The sequence below is a fragment of the Primulina tabacum genome, chromosome 7, assembly GCF_025594145.1.
Source record: "Primulina tabacum isolate GXHZ01 chromosome 7, ASM2559414v2, whole genome shotgun sequence".
In the NCBI taxonomy this organism is placed as follows: domain Eukaryota; kingdom Viridiplantae; phylum Streptophyta; class Magnoliopsida; order Lamiales; family Gesneriaceae; genus Primulina; species Primulina tabacum.
Genome location: NC_134556.1, coordinates 42178190 through 42199056, shown reverse-complemented (window position 1 = coordinate 42199056; position 20867 = coordinate 42178190). Strand labels below are relative to the sequence as shown.

General features: G+C 34.6%; 1 protein-coding gene and 1 pseudogene across 1 annotated transcript; both read left to right on the top strand.

Annotated features, from left to right (window-relative positions):
• Positions 1-2637: 2637 nt before the first annotated feature.
• LOC142551056 (indole-3-pyruvate monooxygenase YUCCA2-like) lies at positions 2638-6288 on the top strand (annotated as a pseudogene).
• A 5440-nt stretch (positions 6289-11728) lies between these two features.
• Positions 11729-17977, top strand: LOC142552334 (beta-adaptin-like protein A). The gene is made up of 11 exons (XM_075662078.1): positions 11729-11980; positions 12608-13124; positions 13424-13548; positions 14095-14293; positions 15084-15312; positions 15458-15624; positions 15757-15966; positions 16420-16530; positions 16630-16806; positions 16907-17353; positions 17554-17977. The coding sequence occupies exons 1-11, from the start codon at positions 11928-11930 to the stop codon at positions 17842-17844; spliced, it is 2526 nt and encodes an 841-aa protein (XP_075518193.1). The 5' UTR covers positions 11729-11927; the 3' UTR covers positions 17845-17977.
• Positions 17978-20867: the final 2890 nt, after the last annotated feature.

The following is a 20867-nucleotide window of genomic DNA, read 5'->3' as shown; positions in this document are numbered from 1 at the left end:
TATGGTACATGATGTGTTATGTTCCTGATGATGGTACATGTTTAGAATAGGATTTATTCTTGATATGGATTTATATTCTGATCTGAATACATGTTAGACATATCTGTTATATGCTTTTATATTGTTTTTATGATTGCATGTATACATGATTTATACTGAGAATGTAATTCTCACCGGAGTTATCCGGCTGTTGTCTTGTCTGTATGTGTGCATGGCAACAGGTGGGATATGATCATGGTCAAGAAGAGAAAGAGGCTGGACTAGATAGCGTGGAGATCCGGGCTTCGAAGCAACTTAGGATTCAGCACTGAGATATAGTTGAACCTAGTTGAATTCTTGTAGATAATACAAGATTTGTATATTTATGTTTAATATGTAATTTGAATTGAATTACATTACGTTTCTGCTTTGTATTTTAAAAAAAATTTAGACCCTGTTTATTATAATTGTTTGAATTATTCCTAAAGACGATTAAGGAAGAAATTAGCGTCCGGGTCCCCACAATGTCAGTGCCTTAGGGTAACACAATTAGTCGACATACATTTATATTTAAGAATTTTTTTCAAAATTAGCGAAAAAATAGTTTCTTATTTTTATTTTTTTATAATTATATTATTTGTTTACAATTTAAATATCTATTATTTTTTATAATAATTAATTTTTAATAATATCATCCCGTGCATCGCACGGGTTAAATACGAAGACTACTTAATACACAGGATCAGCCATTCAGCCCTATGAATAAAATCATTAATATTTATGGATTAATGTGTCATCCAACATTAGTGCATTTATAACTTTATCATTATTATCCATGAAAGAAAATTTGGAATTTATTGCCCCTCTGTCTCATGGATTCCCCATAAGTCTAAAATAAAATATAATAAACTAAAATAAAATTTTAAAGTTGTTTTTTATCACGCGATTATTCAGTTTGATATCATTTTACTTTTGGAATTACAATTAAATAATATATCATTTTTTCATATCCATTGAAAATTTTATATCTTTATGCATAATCCTTATCTATTAAACAAGAATTATAATAATCGAACCCTTTAATTTAAATGTGTATTGAAACAAACTCATTCAAATATTAGCTTTTGATATAGCGGTAAATTGTTCGATAATTACCTCGACAAAATTTTTCCATCGATGATATTTTCAATGTTGGACCTAAACTCTCATGAATTTTTTGACTTTAGCCAAATGATATTTTTTCATCTTATTAACTTATGGTTTTCAACATGTATTTTCAATGTGGGATATTACTTGCATTCTCAGCTATCCTCTCTTCAAACAAAGATCCATCATTATTCTTATGGTCCGGACCTCAACTCATACCTATTCTTCCATCCTCTCGATTTTGGTGATCATACATTCAAATCAAGGTCACTCATATACATTGCGTTGGGAGTGCACATCTTATGTAAAATACATGAAGCTTCACCTCTCTCAAGAGTTCATGAATTTACTGGAAGCCCTCATCTCCTTCATTTAAGTATCCGAATATTCCAACCACTTGGCTCGATTTGGATCATAACTATGATACCACTTATTTTACAATGAAATACATATATCTCTACAATGGTATATTATATATTGTCCATTTTAGGTATAAACCCTTATGAATGCATTTTTGGCCATTATCTAAAAAAATCTAATTTCAATGAAATTATATTGTCATCTTATTAACAATTATAGAACTTTAGTTACATTCCCAACACTATGAATGCGAACTAATATTTCAATATTACATATAGGTGACATCTTAATAGTTTTGTACTCATTCTTTAATACTTTGAGCTGCCTAGTACACACTTTTTACTTACTTCTAAAAAATAATATCTGCTTCAATCATTTTTTTTATAGAATTTATTATGGTTGTTGAATAATGTACATGAAGTTGTAAAGTTCAATAAATAATTATATTCATCATAGAAAGGGCAGAACTATTATAAAACAAAACAAAAAAAACCTCGTGCATTAAAATTTGAATGCATTTAATTTGTTGTTTTTTCACAAATATGAGTTTCGAACTTTCGAACATAAAACATAACGTTGTTTTCTAGTAAAAAATAAAGACCAAAGTCAAAATTTGTCCCGGTTTGGATGTTCTCTTTTCTTTATTTCTTTTTCCCCCCTTGAATAATGGATGCAATTTTATTTTATTTTTTTGAAGAAATAATGGATGCAATTTAAAATATATGTAATTATAACCAAGCGATCCACCCTTTAAACATTTATGTAATTTTTATTTAAAAGGTGAATTACTGTCTTTGTTCATATACGTAAAAATAATAAAATTAGTTGTCTTAATTCTTAAAAAGTATTTTCTCGATAATACAACTTAGACGGGCAATATATAATTTTATTTTAAAATTAAAGAATAAGCAGTCCACAAGATATATCTCGCGACAGTAGGAAGTCACTCAGAAACCAATAAATTTAGTATCGGGGTAGAAGTTGAATTTTTTCATGAAACAAAATCATTATTTGTTTATTTCTCTCTCTCTTTATTTCGTTTTTTTTTTTAAAAATAATTTAAACCTGTCTATAAATGAATAATAATAGCAATATTGAATGATTGAATGAATGCTGATTGATAAGCCCCGTAGCCTTCGGTCCCACCTCCTGTTTTGTCTCTCGATTTGAAACTTACAAAAACCATTCTCTCAAGTGGACAAGAATTTCTCATAATCCATTCCTCTTCTTCAGGATTTCTCCTCGATCATACCGAGTCTTGGTAATATTGATATTATTTTGATTTATGATCAAAGGTGATATACATATATATACATACAAATTATATATGGATTTATCTCTATAATCCACGAACCATTTTCCGCATCAAATACACGTTGTTTTTACCACTTGTTTCCCGGCCGTATTTCACTCTTCTTCATTTACTGAATCTTTGAAGTGGTTGAACTGCGGAGTCCAAGATTCAGAAAATATTATATCTGCAGTTGGATAGATAAGATATCCAGTTATCAATATTCTCCTTTGTTTGTGGGTTTTTTTCTTTATCCAAGGCGCTGATTCTTGACTCTCATATTAGTGATTCTTGACTCATGGATGATTACATAAGAGAAATAACGGGGAAAACAGCCCATGATCCTTGTAAAGATATTGATCTTGGAAGCTTGAAATGGGTTCCTGGCCCTGTCATAGTCGGTGCCGGGCCTTCCGGCTTGGCGGCGGCCGCTTGTTTGAAGGAAAAAGGCGTTTCACCTCTAGTGCTCGAGAGATCCAACTGTATAGCATCTTTATGGCAGCTGAAAACCTACGATCGGCTCAAACTCCATTTACCTAAACAATTCTGCGAGCTACCACTCATGAATTTCCCTGAAGATTACCCCACTTACCCTACCAAACAGCAGTTCATCCAGTACTTGGAATCCTACGCGAAAAGGTTCGAAATCAGGCCTGTATTTAATCAGAAGGTGTTGAGTGCCGAGTTTGATAGTATTCTTGGATGTTGGAGGGTGAAAACAGCATCAGAAGGAGCAGGTTTGGAGTCTGAATACATCTGCCGGTGGCTAATAGTCGCGACAGGGGAGAATGCGGAAGTGGTGGTGCCGCCAATCGAAGGGGTGGCAGAGTTTTGCGGAGATTTGGTGCACACCAGCGGGTAGAAAAATGGAGGGGTTTACAGAGGGAAGAAAGTGCTTGTTGTTGGATGTGGGAATTCAGGAATGGAAGTTTGTTTGGATCTGTGCAACCATGGTGCCAGCCCTGCGCTTGTTGTCAGAGATAAAGTGAGAAATCCACACCTTTTAGTGCGTTTTTAATTTGTGCGAGTTTTTCTACCATGTTTTTAAAAAAAAAAAAACCATAATTGAAGATGACGAGCTCCATCGTGTGTTCATTATTTGAATAATGGAGGCAAAAACCTAGATTTCTTGTGAAATTAATTTTTTAAAAGATTTTCACCCTCTTTTCTCTCGGTACTTATTAAGTATAGTGAAGTCTGTCTGTGCACGGGAATTGACTGTATGATAATGGGAGTATATTTACTGTTTTTAGGGTATGTCTAAACTTTCGTTAAAATCAAAAGTTGTGATTTTTTTTAGAAAAGAAAATGAAACCCTAGGTCAAATGAAAATTGAAAAAAAAAATAGCTTTCATTTTAATTTAGTGTATTTTATTGGATTTTTTTGGGGAACATTTGTGGCTGGAGATTTACACAAATGAAGAAAGATCTAGGTTTTCAGTGCTTCCCAATTGTTTGAAATTTTAGTTAAATCGATATGATTTAAAGAATTAAAAAACCTTAATGTATTTTTCACTTTTTTGGGATACTCAAGCATGCGCAATTTTGCTTTGTAAAGTTTATTCTTTCGCAGGCTTACTAATTATGTATTCGATCTTTAAATATATTTAAATGTTTTTCTCCCCCACTATAAATATAAATGACCTCTAGCTTTAGCAAGACCAATGGAATTTAACCAAGAAATGACGTGAGTTAAAATATGCAACAGGATCACCTCCTCGTAACTATATTTACGTTCTTATATTTAAGTTTTATTTTTGTTTCTCTTAATGTTTATTTCTTATGTATTCTAACTTATTTTCTGGGTGAATGGCGTTAAATCTTGAATATGAATTTAGCTGCACATTCTACCGCAAGAAATGCTAGGAAGATCAACTTTTGGGCTGTCCACGTGGTTACTGAAGTGGTTTCCCCTAAACCTTGTCGACCTGTTTCTATTAATTGTTTCATGGCTCCTACTCGGTGATACCAGTCGGTTAGGGCTGGACCGGCCCCGGCTAGGTCCACTCGAGCTAAAGAACCTCTCCGGAAAGACGCCGGTGTTGGATGTTGGAACCCTTGACAAGATTAAAAGTGGAGACATTAAGGTACAATTCCTCGTTGCTATGTCTACATACAATATTCCCTTTCGCTAATTATTGCTAAATTCACATCAAACTTTTTAAAGTGTTTGTTGTAACCAATGATCTCAATTGCCTTTATCAATCATTGGGTTTCTTTTGCTTCTGTTAGATACATTTTTAGTGTGACAAAAATAATCTGTTTTAATCAAACAATTACTAAGGAAAAAAGGATCCTCTTTCGGTTGAAATTGAGATTCCACATTAATTTCTCTAGCAACTGGTTGGTATTTTCAAAAAAACACCATGTCATCTAGTGGTTTTCATCACGATTAGCTCCCAACTTAACACCATTGTAAAACAAAATTGTAAAGTAAAACATCAACTTTGACAAAGAAACCCTCGTGTATCATTGTGTACCTAAGTAGTTTTTCTTGCTTTAATTATGAAATTTCCCCGATTTGAAGGCAACGTACTTTCAAGGAGTGATATTGATATATATGGCATCATGCAAATTTTTTTTATTCTATATCATTTTATTTATTACTGAAACTTATTTTATTTTACAATTATAAAGGTGTACCCCGGCGTTCGGAGACTAAACAACAAATCAGTAGAATTTGTTGATGGAAGAATACAAAATTTTGATGCAATAATATTAGCTACTGGTTACAAAAGCAATGTACCATTTTGGCTAAAGGTACAACGACTTTTTGATTTTGCAATAAATCTCCAAATTTTCAGAGTGCATACGAGAGAACATGTTTGGCTCATCCGTGTTAATTTTTTTAAACCAGGGAATTGAGATGTTTTCGAATAAAGATGGCCTCCCAAAAAGGCCATTTCCAAATGGCTGGAAAGGCGAACATGGGCTATACTCGGTGGGATTCACCAAACGGGGCCTTCTAGGGGCATCCATGGATGCCAAAAACATAGCAAATGACATAGAAAATTGTTGGAGAGAAGGTGAAAAGAAACATTCACCCGTTTCTTGGCCCCATTCCTAGCAAAAAATGTATAAATTTGACTTGAAGAAAAGACTACTAATGGAGAATTTTTGGGTTAGCATCGACCAAGATGACGGCCTTCCGAAATCGGATCAACTTTTTGGCGAAATTCACGACGATCGATCTCCATTAACCATGCCCCCGAGAACTCGAAAAAAGGCCGATATATATCGATCTAAGTAGTAGTGCATACTTCTTGTACATTGACAACTCTCTTCCTAGCCATGAGATATTAACTTTTTAGTCACGGGGGTAAATTTCTTGCACGTATGTTTATTTCGATCACTTGATGTTTTATCACTGATATTAAAGGTGGTTGGACGTGTGTAACGCTTGTTGTAATTGAAAGTTATTAGTTAGGCTTGTGAAGTATAATTTTTGTGTTTGTTTATTTAGGGTTTAGTTGGCTGTGACGAGTGTCGTTGTAATGATATTTAAAACATGATGGGGAAACTTTTGTACCAAAATTCTAAATGACCACACCGGCTCATTTAGTGCAATTTTATTATTTCTTTCTGACCTGTGCCAGTTTATACGTGAAATAATTACATTCCCTACAAGTAGATATTGGATTTGGCCCACTAAAAATTCAATTTAAACGAATGTGCTAGATTGAGATTGTTGCTCTACGCTAAATTCTTAATCATGTGATTGGTTGTCAAAATTTTCCAATATTTGAAGCTTACTAATTTCGGTTTGCCAAATTTTGTGTGTGTTGTTGTTGTTCAATATATATAGTTTTGTAAACCTAGTTAGCTAAGACATAGAGGTGTGTATATATGCAATTTACAAGAGATACAAAAATACAAATTTCGGGATATAAGTCGATATGCAATAATTTTTTAGTTATATACGTTGTTAGCATTTGATTTTAGTTCAATAAATTGGTATTTGTTACATTATATATACACACACCCTTGATACCAAGGACGGACCTATGCTTGGCCCGTCCTAAGCTGTAGCACAGCCCAATTTTTTTTTACAAGGAGTTATAGAGATTCGAGCCAATTCAATTTTTTTTGTTGGTTTTCTAATTTGAGCTGCTCATTTTGCAATGCTAGGAGTTTCATCTCATAACTTTGTTGAAGTTCAGTGGATCCTTTTCGTAATACATTTATAAGATCGTGATGCCCTTCTTTCATTGTAGATATCAATTCCAACACATTGTCGTCTCTTTTTTTCTTTAGTTTAGATTTTTTAACACCAAGAGGTCACTGGGATGAAGTGCCGCCTGCATTTTCATCACTACTTAAATTAATTGAAAACGGAGGTAATCCAGGAGAACCTGATATTGGAGTATTTGGTGTCTGGCTATCTGACTGTGACGAGTCCAAACTTGTGACATGCATTCTTGCTGGTGCGCTCATTGAATTGATGTCACTCGAGAATTTCTCCATATCTTTCATAATATACCACACATGATCATATTTGAAGCCTTTACTAAAATCAGCATCTTGCATTAACAAATCTTTTGCTCGATTTAACTGTACGAAAATATCCAACTATTATCTTATAAGAAATTAAACTTGTAATTTAATAAATAGTTGAATAAGAAATACTTACAATATCCTCTTCTGATGCGCCACTTGGGCGGAGAGTTTCAATTTGATGAATGCATCCCCTTAGTTTTCCAACTTCACGGAGTATATTTCTCATTCGACATTGCAATGATCTTTTGTTACGTACTTGTAGATTGTTTGGTTTGCTGATGTTGTACGCTTCTTCGATACGAGTCCAAAACTGATCTTTGGATTGATTGATACCTATTATAGGATTTTGGGATATATCAAGATACATATGACATAAGACTTTGTTTTCTTCGACATTGTAAGAAGCAGTTATAGAATTTGAAGTCATTGAATTGCTTGGAATAAAGATTTGATTGGAATGAAAATTAAAGCTGTGATGATCTTATGAATCGGATATATTTTACTTATAGTAGAAAGAAGATAAGATTGTAATCTCATCCAACGGGCAAGATCAGATGTAATCTCATCCAACAGTCATAATACTGATAAGGTTGTAGATATCACAATCCAATCCAACGGCCATATTCTAGATAAGACAATCTCATCCAACTGTCAAGATGATGATAAGATTGTAATCTCATCCAAGAGGCAAGATTAGATGTAATCTCATCCAACGGACATAATACTGCTGAGGTTGTAGATAACACAATCTAATTCAACGGACAGATTGTAGATAAGGCAATCTCATCCAACGGTCATATTTTTTGATAAATTATTATATAATGCGACGAAATATCCTAGATTCTCACACCACATTCTACGCTCTCACAAACTTGAAAATGAATTCGCATTTCCAATTTCACGCATCATCCTCTAGTTCATCTTTATTGTCTGATAATGAAGATGAAACACCTATATTAATTGGATAGATGATTTTGAGAATTTGGATAATACACGAAATGCAATATTGAATATTGTAGCACAAGATCAATAGTTGATTGCTACCTACATTATCCACCAAGAGCAAGAAGTCCCACACGGAGGTTCAATACCAGGTCATATAGTAATTCACCATGATCGGGAAATTGCCGACCGTAATCTGTTCAACGATTACTTTGCCGATAACCCAAGATATAACGAAGCAATGTTCCGACGGAGATTTCGAATGTCTCGAAATCTTTTTCTTCGTATAGTTAATGAAGTAAAGAATCATGATATTTACTTCACACAAAGAAGTGATAGTGTGGGGCGTCTCGGGCTATCGACTATTCAAAAAACAACTGCTGCTTTACGAAATTTTAGCTTATGCATTACCCGCGGATGCTACGGATGAATATATCAAAATTGGAGAGTCCACTGCAATTCAATGCATGCAACGCTTTTGTCGAGCCGTGGTGGAAGTTTTTGCTGAGTGATACTTGAGATCTCCTACTGCCAATGATGTTGCCAGGTTACTTTATATTGGTAAACAACGCGGATTCTCTGGAATGTTGGGAAGTCTTGATTGCATGCATTGGAAGTGGAAAAATTGTCCAACGGCTTGGGCAGGTCAATATGCAGGTCGTAGTTGTGAAGCCCGGGGCCGAAGAGGGCGGGTGGTGATCGCCGGTGCCATAATGTTGCACGGACAATGAGCGGCTCCTGGCAGGCTTCTAGGTGGAGGGAACATGAATGAACCGATCCCACACCGGAATGAGAGGGGTTCCGAGACTGTTCAATGTAATGGACTGTACAGTTGAAGAGGGCTTAAAAGATTTGATTGGTACTACTCATATCACGAATGTGCATCTTCTTTTCGGTAGCTTATCACATAAGAACTCCAAAGTTAAGCGTGCTTGACTTGGGGTAATTTTGGGATGAGTGACCTCCTGGGAAGTTTCCTAGGGTGCGTGTGAGTGAGGACATAAGCATGCTGGAAAGACTCGTCTTGGTACAATGATGACAGTCGTCGAATCTGGGGCGTTACAGTTGGTATCAGAGCCGACCTCTCTTAGTACGGTGTGGTTCGGGGACGAACCAAGCGGAAGCTGGTGGGCATGTGAAGCCCGGGGCCGAAGAGGGCGGGTGGTGATCGCCGGTGCCATGAAGTTGCACTGACAATGAGCGGCTCCTGGCAGGCTTTTAGGTGGAGGGAACATGAATGAACCGATCCCACACCAGAATGAGAGGGGTTCCGAGACTGTTCAATGTAATGGACTGTACAGTTGAAGAGGGCTTAAAAGATTTGATCGGTACTACTCATATCACGAAGGTGCATCTTCTTTTCGGTAGCTCATCACATAAGAACTCCAAAGTTAAGCGTGCTTGACTTGGAGTAATTTTGGGATGGGTGACCTCCTGGGAAGTTTCCTAGGGTGCGTGTGAGTTAGGACATAAGCACGCTGGAAAGACTCGTCTTGGTACAGTGATGACAGTCGTCGAATCTGAGGCGTTACAGTAGTGGTTCTCCAATAATAATTTTAGAAGCAGTATCTGACTACGACCTTTGGATATTGCATGCATATTTTGGTATGCCCGGATCCAATAATGACATAAATGTTTTGGGATCGTCCAATCTATTTTCCAACATCGCACAAGGTATTGCCCCTCGAGCTCATTATACAATTGGAGGAAAAGAATATGATACATGATATTATTTGGCTGATGGTATTTATCCTAAATGGTCAACTATTGTAAAATCTATCCACGATCCACATGGTCCAAAAAAGAAATATTTTTGCAATGAAACAAGAGTCCTGTAGAAAAGACGTGGAGCGTGCATTTGGTGTTCTCCAATCTCGATTTGCGATTGTGGCATCTCCAGCACGTGCTTGGAAGAAACATCATTTACATGATATAATGAGAGCATGTATTATAATGCACAATATGATTATCGAAGATGAACGTGACCTTAGCACACCCATTGAAGATATGAGAGATGCACCAACTCCGGATGTAGAAATGGTTGTCGATGAGAATATCAGATTTCAAGAATTTCTCGCTCGATATAAAAAGATAAAAACAAAGATGCTCACTATGCACTACGAAATGCTTTAATTGATCATATGTGGGAGGAATATAGTTGTTCAGATGTTTGAATTTGGATTTATATTAAGTTCTAAAAATAAATTATCTGTATTAAAATTATGTCAATTTTAATAATGAAGCATTTGTATTAATTCGTATTATAAATATTAGAGTTAATATATATAAGAATCAAATAAATAAATTTAACTATTAATAAAAATAAAATTATAATTATAATACTAATGTTAACATTAATTATAATTATATTATTAAATTTATAAATAAATAGTAAACAAAAAGAATATTCTAGGAATATACTTTTTAGTGTAAGATTTAAAGTAAATGAGTTAGAGATAAATATTATATTTGATGCAGAAACTGCACTATTTTGGTGCAAAATAGATTTATGGGTTGAAGATGGCCTTAGTATTTAAATAATTTTAATGATATCTTGTCATGTTTTGGGTCTTTTTGGGCCTTTAATTCTTGTAATAAAGATATTTTTGGATATTGGCCCGTATCGTTTGGGTGGATTTCAATTAGTATTAAGATGGACATTATCGATAAAAAAAAAAAAAAAACTTGCTCTTACGGAAATTATTTGTGTAAATTGTAATTGGGCCTTCTCCGATCGATCAAAGGTCAGATATTTATATAGATTCGCCAATTAAGACTCTCATTTATCTGGGCTTGTCCGATATAAATGATAAAATTTTGGTGGCCTTTGATACAATTGCAAACTTTGAATTTCGGGATTAATTTGTTTAATATTATTAATTATCATATAATTTAAAATTATATTAATCAATTTGAAATAAATATTTTATACCCAGTTAAAAGATGTACACATAGGAAAACGCAAATATAGATTATGAATAAAAATATTATGAGCAATTTTAGGTGTAGCCTCACAGAGAGACGTCTAACTTGATTTGATAATGTAAAGAGGAGACCAAACATAACTTCAATCCGATATATATTAAAATGATATGTTAATAGAGGGGGTAGAATGAGGAGTAGCCTATTGAAAATTTGAAAAAATGTAGTTAAGAATGATATCTTAAATAATTTTAAGAAATGACATTTGTGATAATCGTTTTATTTAGAGAATTAATATATATGTAGCTGACCTTGCAAATAACAAAATATACAATGATGATTTTATATACATATAATTATATTAAAATAACATCGAATGCATTTTCAAAATTTGTCATAAGTTTCTGATTTTGTTAATTACAAATATGCTTGGCAAAGCACATTTTCTTAATTTCAACAATAAAGTTTCTAAAAAAGAGAATGAAGATTTTTTAAATTGTTTTGATATACATTAATTTTTTTTTAAAATTGAGTACTGATAAATCAATAATCAAGTAGTAACATCTATAAAATAAATAAATACAAAAAAAATCAAGTGACAGAAAAGGAGACGTGAGTGGGGTTTGAACTCTCAATTCTTTTCCCAAATCTTATCAGAATGCAGATCCATCGCTTCCAAGATCCAATTTTTTTTTGGTGGGTACATATTATGACTGAGGAATTCTCTTAATATTTCGGAAGCGTTGGTTCGAGCTTCAATCAATTGAATTTAAAGGATCGCGAACCGGTAATGGCGCCTCCAGCTCAATCTCAACGATCCCCTTCTCCGTCTCAGCCGTCCGGGTTCTCTTCTAATCCTTCATCCTTATCTCTCGATGTTATGGGTTTTTGTTTCACGTTCTGATGCCCGTGTGTGCGCGTATTGATACTTTAGGTGGACGGAAAGTCCCAGGCAGAGTATTTTAACAACTGACAACCTTTTTTTTTAGTTGAATGGGTGAATGGGTGTGAATCCTTGATATTTAGAAATATGGGAAGTTTTGTAATGGGGGTTTAAGTTTTACTAGATTGAGTTATTGTAACTTGAAATTCTACTGTATGAAGATATGCTTATATCGATTTTTGCAGATGGTTCAAGTCAGTCCTTTGTTGTGAACGAGAGAAAAAAACTATCAATTTAACTCATGTGCGCTGGACCATGTGTTTGTGGATATCTTTTCAGTGTGTGACCTGGGGGTTCGTTAAATGAAAATGGCAAAACGAATCCCGTTCATTGCTGAATTTATGTGTTATGGGATATTTGTGACCTGGTGTGTGTGATATGAGGGTATCATGTTAATTCATGGAGATTTGGGCACTCTGAAATGGAAAAATTAATTAGCATTTACTTCACTTTATCTCCTTCTCGAACTTCGAAAACGGATGGTAACATGCTACTTCAAATTCTAACCCTCCTTCTGCTTCGAGCAGGAAAGGGGAAGTTTCAGATCTGAAATCGCAGTTGCGCCAGCTTGCTGGTAGCCGAGCTCCTGGCACCGATGACACAAAACGGGACCTTTTTAAGAAGGTTATATCTTACATGACGATTGGAATTGATGTATCATCAGTTTTTAGTGAAATGGTGATGTGCTCAGCGACGTCGGATATTGTGCTTAAAAAGATGTGTTATTTGTATGTGGGGAATTATGCGAAGCACAATCCAGATCTTGCACTTTTGACAATTAACTTTCTCCAGAGGGACTGTAAGGATGAGGATCCAATGATTAGGGGTTTGGCATTGAGGAGTCTTTGTTCCCTTGGCGTGGCTAATTTGGTGGAATACTTAGTCGGGCCTTTAGGTAATGGATTGAAAGATGGGAATAGTTATGTTAGGATGGTTGCGGCTGTTGGAGTGCTCAAACTATACCATATTTCAGCATCGACTTGCGTGGATGCAGATTTTCCAGCTTTGCTCAAGCATTTGATGCTTAAAGACAAAGATGCTCAGGTCAACTTACTTTGTGCATCATTTTTTTGTTATATCTGTTTTTAGATGTAGATGTCACTTTTAACCTTCAGATCAATCTCTGCCTGTACTAACTTGGGTTTGATTTGGAGTTGAGATATGCATTCATTCTTGATAAATTGGTAAACAGTAAACTATTATTTTATTTATTAGATTTGCATAAATATGATCGAAATCTTCTTAATCTTAAATATCCCACTTATTTCATCATCATAACTATTCTTTGCAGACATCTTTGCTTTTCTTCTTTCAAAATCATTTTATCTACTGTTGTCAATCAGGTGGTCGCGAATTGTTTAAATTCTCTTCAAGAGATTTGGGGTCTGGAAGCAAGCACATCCGAGGAAGCAGCTAGGGAGAGAGAAGCATTGCTTAGCAAGCCAGTTGTATATTACTTTTTAAATAGGTATCTACCATAGTATTGGTGGTTCATTACCTGATTTTTTTTCTAGCTATTGAATTCCAATTAGTACTAGCTGCAAAGTCATCCGCATCATTTATTTATTTAGTTCGTTTGTTGTGCTCTCCTTTTATTGTAAATGATTTGTCACCATGACATAGTAGATCACAATTCATGATTCTGCATTCCTGACGTGGTAGACCTTGTTGTTTCCTCAGATTTATTCAGTGTCTCTCTTTTTTGATAACTTGTTTGAACTATTATGCTTGACAGTTAGTTTCACCATTATAGAAAAATGAAAGATTTTTTGTTTTTACTTTTCTAGATTCAGTATTTCTTGGTGATAAGCAGGTATGATTATTCTGCTCACATGTATCTTTTCTGATTCTTATCTCTTGTACGGAAATTATACCTCGTAGTTCTATCCGTATGTACCAAATTATGAGGATAAACAACCTGGAAAATCCAAAATGAACACGTAAACTGTCTTTGTTACTTTCTTACATGTGTTGAAAGTTAGGAAGTACCAAAGTCTGCATTTGATTACTGCAGGATCAAAGAATTTAGTGAATGGGCGCAATGTATTGTTTTGGAATTGGTTGCTAAATATGTTCCAACAGATAGCGAGGAGATCTTTGACATCATGAATCTTCTTGAAGATAGACTTCAGCATGCAAATGGTGCAGTTGTCTTGGCCACCATTAAGGTGTTTTTGCACATGACCTTATCCATGACTGATGTTCATCAACAGGTAATTGCTATTTTCCATTTAAAATCACTTTGTTGTTGCATAATTGATGATAATTGATGATTTGGCTTGATTTAATGCTTCTTCTAACATCCACTCACATAAGCTTCGATTCGCCAATTGGTTTCCAACTTTTATGTGTCACATTATTCTGGAATATGAAGTCCGGCAGGTTTCTGGTGCTGTTTGGTTGTAAGTCTTATATGCCTTGGCTCATGTTTCTGGCCCATTTCTGTATTTTTTCCTTTTACATAGCACTCATTTCAGACATCAACATGTAGCCACTTTTTTCTTACTGGTAGCACCTGGAGTAACTATCAAAAGCTTATTGCGAAATAATTTATTCTCAATTTGATTTCTGTACACGCAACTTCCTACTGTCATGGCCACATTTTCTTTAAAGATATCTCTCTTTTCTCTTCTGCTGGATTTGATTTCTGCAATCATTTTACCCATTTTACTCCACAAATCCCTCCTTAATTCCTGGGATGTACAAGTTTGTATTTCTCCAATGCCGTCCTTTCAGATTGAAAGTCCTTTATCATTTATGGTGAGTATAACATAATATAGATTCTTCTTTTTCTGCTGAATACACACAGTGTAAAACAACTTTTTGGTCTGACACTCCTAGTCAAATTGCTATTTAGATGCTTCAAAGCGATGCTTATACTATTAAGTTTTTAAGTTTAATTTATTAATACTCGGAGTCTTTTTAAGCTTTTTGGGACGTGCTTCTATGACTATCTTAGATTACCTTGCCAAGCACTGAATTACTTAAAATGTGTGTCTATAGGTGTATGAGCGGATTAAAGCTCCTCTGCTCACTTTGGTAAGCTCAGGAAGTCCAGAGCAATCATACGCTGTTCTAAGCCACCTTCATTTGCTGGTGATGCGTGCACCTTTCATTTTCTGTTCAGACTACAAGCATTTCTACTGCCAGTATAACGAGCCATTCTATGTCAAAAAATTGAAACTTGAGATGCTTACCGCTGTGGCAAATGAGAGTAATACTTATGAGATAGGTAAATATCATCCTATGCACTTGCTTAAACTTTGTTGAAAGTTTATTGCTTGCTTTTGTTCATCCTGCTGTCATTGGTTGATCGTTGGTGGTGGTTTCTTAACTTTTTGATGTAACTAATGTGGAATCTTTTGGCTTCATTTTAGTGACCGAACTTTGTGAATATGTTGCAAATGTTGATATTCCAATGGCAAGAGAATCAATTCGAGCTGTCGGGAAGATTGCATTGCAGCAGTATGATGTTAATGCCATTGTTGATCGTTTGCTTCAGTTTCTGGAAATGGAAAAAGAACATGTGACTGCTGAAACTCTTGTAAGTCTTTCTCTTTTCTTTCCTGGACAGTTGGATATGTTGATCACACAATGTTACCATGGAAAGTTACACGATGTAGTGGTATGATCTTATGAGCTAACTCTAGATTTTTCTTATTCTTTTTCTATGTAGGTTCTTGTGAAAGATCTTTTAAGAAAATATCCTCAATGGAGTCACGACTGCATTGCAGTTGTAGGGAATATTAGTAGCAAAAATGTTCAGGAACCAAAAGCCAAGGCAGCTCTTATTTGGATGCTGGGGGAATATGCCCAGGACATGCTGGATGCTCCTTATATTATAGAGAGTCTTATAGAGAACTGGGATGAGGAGCATTCTGCAGAGGTGATTAGATGGCATTCCTTCTCGTTTGACCCTTTCTATGCTTCCATCTCTGTTAACTTTATTCAATTATTGACAACTTATCTTTTTGTCTTGAAAGTTCCTACTTGCATACTCAATTTTGGTATAGTCTAGACTTTCTATAGAATTTTATCTCCACAAATCTTACTTGTGTAATATGCAGCGAATCTCATTTTTGGTTTAATTATTTGAAAATAAATCTAAAAGGATTAGTGATTATTGTAACTTACTGGGAGAATATCTCATTCTGCATCTATAAGTAGCTAAATTTCTCATCGGCTTGTGAAGAAATTGGAGATGCGAGTTCATTATACATCTTAGAATGAAACTTATAGGTAATTTTTTGATCCAACTATTAAAACTCTACGTGTCTGCAGTAATTAACCTTAAATGACATTTAAATGCCATTCCAGTAATTAGTTCTGTGTTATACAGGTTCGTTTACATCTTCTCACAGCAGTAATGAAGTGTTTCTTGAGAAGACCACCAGAGACTAGACAGGCCCTCGGAGCTGCTCTAGCTGCTGGTCTTGCCGATTTTCATCAGGTCAGCTTTGATCGAAAGTTGACTGAATATAATCTGAAGCTCGTGTATACTTTTGTCTAGCTTGTGGAAGAACAGTCTCTAAGTTATTACCTCTTGCAGGATGTCCATGATAGAGCATTATTCTACTATAGGCTTTTACAATACAATGTTTCAGTAGCAGAACGTGTTGTAAATCCTCCAAAACAAGCTGTCTCAGCCTTTGCAGACACACAAAGTAGTGAAACAAAAGATCGCATCTTTGATGAATTTAACAGTCTCTCTGTTGTGTACCAGAAGGTACTTCTACTTTTCTAACTTCATATTTCCTTAGATTCTGAATGGCCACTATTTTTATGCATTTCGGAATGCTGAATGATTGATGTAAATATTTGTGTAGCCCTCGTACATGTTCACTGATAAGGAATACAGAGGACCATTCGCTTTCTCGGAGGAACTTGGGAATCTGTCAATTGGCACAGATTCTGGGGATCATATAATTGCAGCTCAGGGAGTTGAGGCAAATGATAAAGACTTACTATTGAGTACTTCTGAAAAGGAAGATAATCAGGGTTACAGAAGCAATGGTTCAGCGTATAGTGCCCCTTCTTACGATAATTCTACGACTACAGGTGCTCTTGAGGCTCAGTTAGACCTTGTATCACTTGACAATCTATCTACGCAAACTTCTTCTAGTTTGGCGATAGAGGAACTGCTTGGTCTGGGAATGCCAACCGCACCTAGTCCTGCTCCTTCGCCTCCTGCTTTGAAGCTCAACGCTAAAGCTGTTCTAGATGCTAATGCTTTTCAGCAGAGATGGCGCCAATTGCCAGTGTCTATATCCCAGGTTTGTTGATCTAAGAACATCGTATGCATTGAATTCGCATGTCACCCCCACGAAAAGAAAAGAAAATTATATCAATAAAGTTAAGTTCTCGTCACCAACAAAAGAATTCGTCACCCCAGACTAAGTTCAAGAGTATCTTTTAGGGCAGTGCATTGAACAGACTCAAGATTTTTACGAGTGAATTTCTTCTTTCATTTCAGGAAATCTCTATAGATCCACGAGGAGTTGCGGCCATGACAACACCTCAGGCCCTTTCTCGACACATGCAAGGCCACTCGTTCCACTGCGTAGCTTCGGGCGGTCAATCTCCAAATTATAAGTTCTTTTTCTTTGCACGAAAAGAAGAAGAATCATCTGCATATCTTGTCGAGTGTATTATTAATTCGTCCACGTGTAAAGTGCAACTAAAGATCAAATCAGATGATCCAACTACGTCCCCGGTCTTCTTAGAAATGTTCCAGTCTGCCTTGTCCAAATTTGGATTGCCTTAGGAGCAGATAAATTAGTCGTTGCTTATACATGCCCATTCAAATTTGGTTTTGGTGAGTGACAGTAAACAAAGGAAACTGTCTTGTAAATTCAACTTAGACTAAAAAATGAAAAGGGCTTGTTTTGTTGTGTTCAGTTCGGCTTCCTCCGACCTTTTTACTCCAAAAAAGTATCTCATACCAATTGACTTGATCTTCTTATGTGACGATTGAATGACCAGAAAGAAGATTCTCACTCCCTGTAAAACTAATGCGAGGGTGTGTGTGCATCCATTACTTGAAATGTATTGTTTTAATATTTTAAAGTAATTTTGTGTACATTTTCTGATATTTGTATTGATGATTTTATTTTTTCAAGATAACATCAAATATACAATTTATTTCCTTCAAAAATATTTTCTCAAATCTCTATTCTCCAAAGCTCTCAAAAGACCAAAATGTAACATTGTTGTTTGTCACTGCATTTTAGCTCAACGTAACTTACAATGATGGTAATTTTCAAATAAAGTTAGCTAAAAAAAATGAGTTACGAGAAGTGTTAATAAACTTCAACGAGCCATTGCCCGTTCATTATCTGTATGGAACGTGGAATATCTATGCCACACAGAATCTTATTTTTTATTATTATATAAATATAAATATGATATGATTCTTGTAAAATTACAATCATGCTAATTAAATAAGAAGTCTTAAACACCAAATTTTTTTTAAAAAAGAAAATTTAGGGAAAATGTTGGTGATGTTGAAAAATATATTTAAAATGTGTGTATTGAATATTTGAATGTTGAATATTTGAATGTTGAAAATAAGAGTTGTAAATATTGAAAATTAGTGTGTGATGATGTAGGTAATGATGTATTTTATTTTTGGATTATTTGTAAAAATTTCCTATAAATAGATCTATCATTTGTGAAGAAAATCACAATTGAGTAGAGAGAAAAATATTATAAAGTGTGTAGTTTGGTAAATTTTGAGAGTTTGAGATTTTTACTTTTTACCATAAATTTTTACTTTTTCACAACACGTTATCAGCACGAAACTCTAAAAGTCCTCCATCCTTCCAAGCTCAAACAGAAGAAAAAGGTAACAAAAGTAATAATATTTATTTTACTGTTATTTATTTATTGTGTATATATTTAATATATAATATAATGTTATTATTAATAATAAAAATAAATTTTTCAAAAACTTGTTATAAATCCTGGGAGGATGTTAAGACGACATCCCACACTCCCGGTAAGGGATACGACAAGTATAAAAGCCTATAAGATTTTTAAATAAAATATCTTATGACACATCATTATAATAATATGATATGATATACATAATTATTTAAATATGTCTAATATTATATACACCATATTATTACCATAAAATTATACAAATACATACCTTTATTTTTTTATACACCAACGGTCATAAACGGTAACAAAACGGCTAGTTTTTGCCCTATAAATATGATCTCATAAACACATTCAATCACTCCAACTTTCTCTTCTTCTCTAAAAATTATTCTTCACTAAATTTTCGAAGAAAAAGAAGATGGCTTTCTCAAGGTTATTTTTAATTATTTTGGTTATCATACTCACGAGTCTTTTATTTATCGGAGACTATCCTCCTCGTGTGTTTTCTTTATTTTTACAAATGCTTGTACTTGTTGTTTATCTATTACTTTGTATTGCAATATTCATTAACTAATAAAATGCATCGTAATTTTTTTTAGTACCACCATGTCAAATTTGACAAAGCTCGAATTTGTTGCGCTCGACATCACGGGAAAAAATTATATGCCATGGACTCTCGATGTAGAAATGCATCTTGAGTCATTGAGTCTAAGTAAGACAATAAAAAAAAATGGCATATCGACATCACAAGAAAAGACAAAAGCCATTATATTTTTGCGTCGACATCTCGACGAGGGATTGAAATGTGAATATTTAATTGAAAAAGATCACATGGCTTTGTGGAAAGGATTGAAAGAAAGATTTGAACATATAAGGGAAGTTATACTTCCGACCGCCCGTGATGAATGAAATATGTTAAGATTCCAAGATTTTAAGAAAGTCAGCGATTATAATTCAGCGATGTATCGAATAATCTCGCAGCTAAAATTTTGTGGACATGAGGTCACAGAATCGGAAATGCTTGAAAAAACATTTTTCACGTTTCATGCATCAAATATTACTCTACAGCAACAATATAGAGTACGTGGATTTGCGAGATATTCTGAACTCATCGCCTGTCTACTTGTGGCGGAAAAAAACAACGAGCTATTAATGAGAAATCATCAGTCCCGACCCACTGGATCAACAGCATTTCCAGAAGTAAATGTTGTAAGTAAAAATGAATTTAAACCTGGAAACCAAAATCAAATTCAAAGAAAAGGTTTTGGTCGAGGTCGAGATCGAGGTCGTGGACGTGGAATTGGTCGTGGTCGTGGTCGAGGTCGTGGTTTTGAAAACAATAGAGATAGTTATTTTTATAATTCATCTCAAAAGAGCGTTCCAAACCATCCACAGAAAAGGCACCATGAGAATACAAGTGTTAATGAGAATCACTCAAAAAGATATGAAAATTCTTGTTTCAGGTGTGATACTCCAGGACATTGGTCCAAAATTTGTCGAGCCCCTGAACACCTTTGTAAACTTTATAAAGAATCATTAAAGGGGAAAGAAAAGGAGACCAACTTCACTGAACGCAGTGACCATTTGAGTGATTCAACTCATTTTGATGCTGGTGATTTTATGAATGATTTCTCTGGAAATGATCAATATGTTGGTGGGATAGAAATGAACAATATTGATGCTGCAGATTTTCTCAATGATTTCTCTGAAAATGAACAATATAGTGGTAGAATATAAATGTACAATAATTTATTTTTCATGTATCCATATAATGTTTTATTGTATAATTATGATATGTGTTATATTTAAATATATATTGCCAGTAATTTTATTTCATTGCATATTTTTTTGAAGTTCAAAAAATGGAAAATGCTATGAGCAAAGCTGAAGTTTGCATACCCG

What these genes read in the sequence shown, in the direction of transcription:
- LOC142552334 (XM_075662078.1), top strand. Translation starts at nt 11,928, where the DNA reads ATGGCGCCTCCAGCTCAATCTCAACGATCCCCTTCTCCGTCTCAGCCG. An exon ending in ATGTGACTGCTGAAACTCTT is followed by an intron (nt 15,625 to 15,756) that starts GTAAGTCTTTCT and finishes TTTTCTATGTAG; the next exon opens with GTTCTTGTGAAAGATCTTTT. An exon ending in GTCTTGCCGATTTTCATCAG is followed by an intron (nt 16,531 to 16,629) that starts GTCAGCTTTGAT and finishes TACCTCTTGCAG; the next exon opens with GATGTCCATGATAGAGCATT.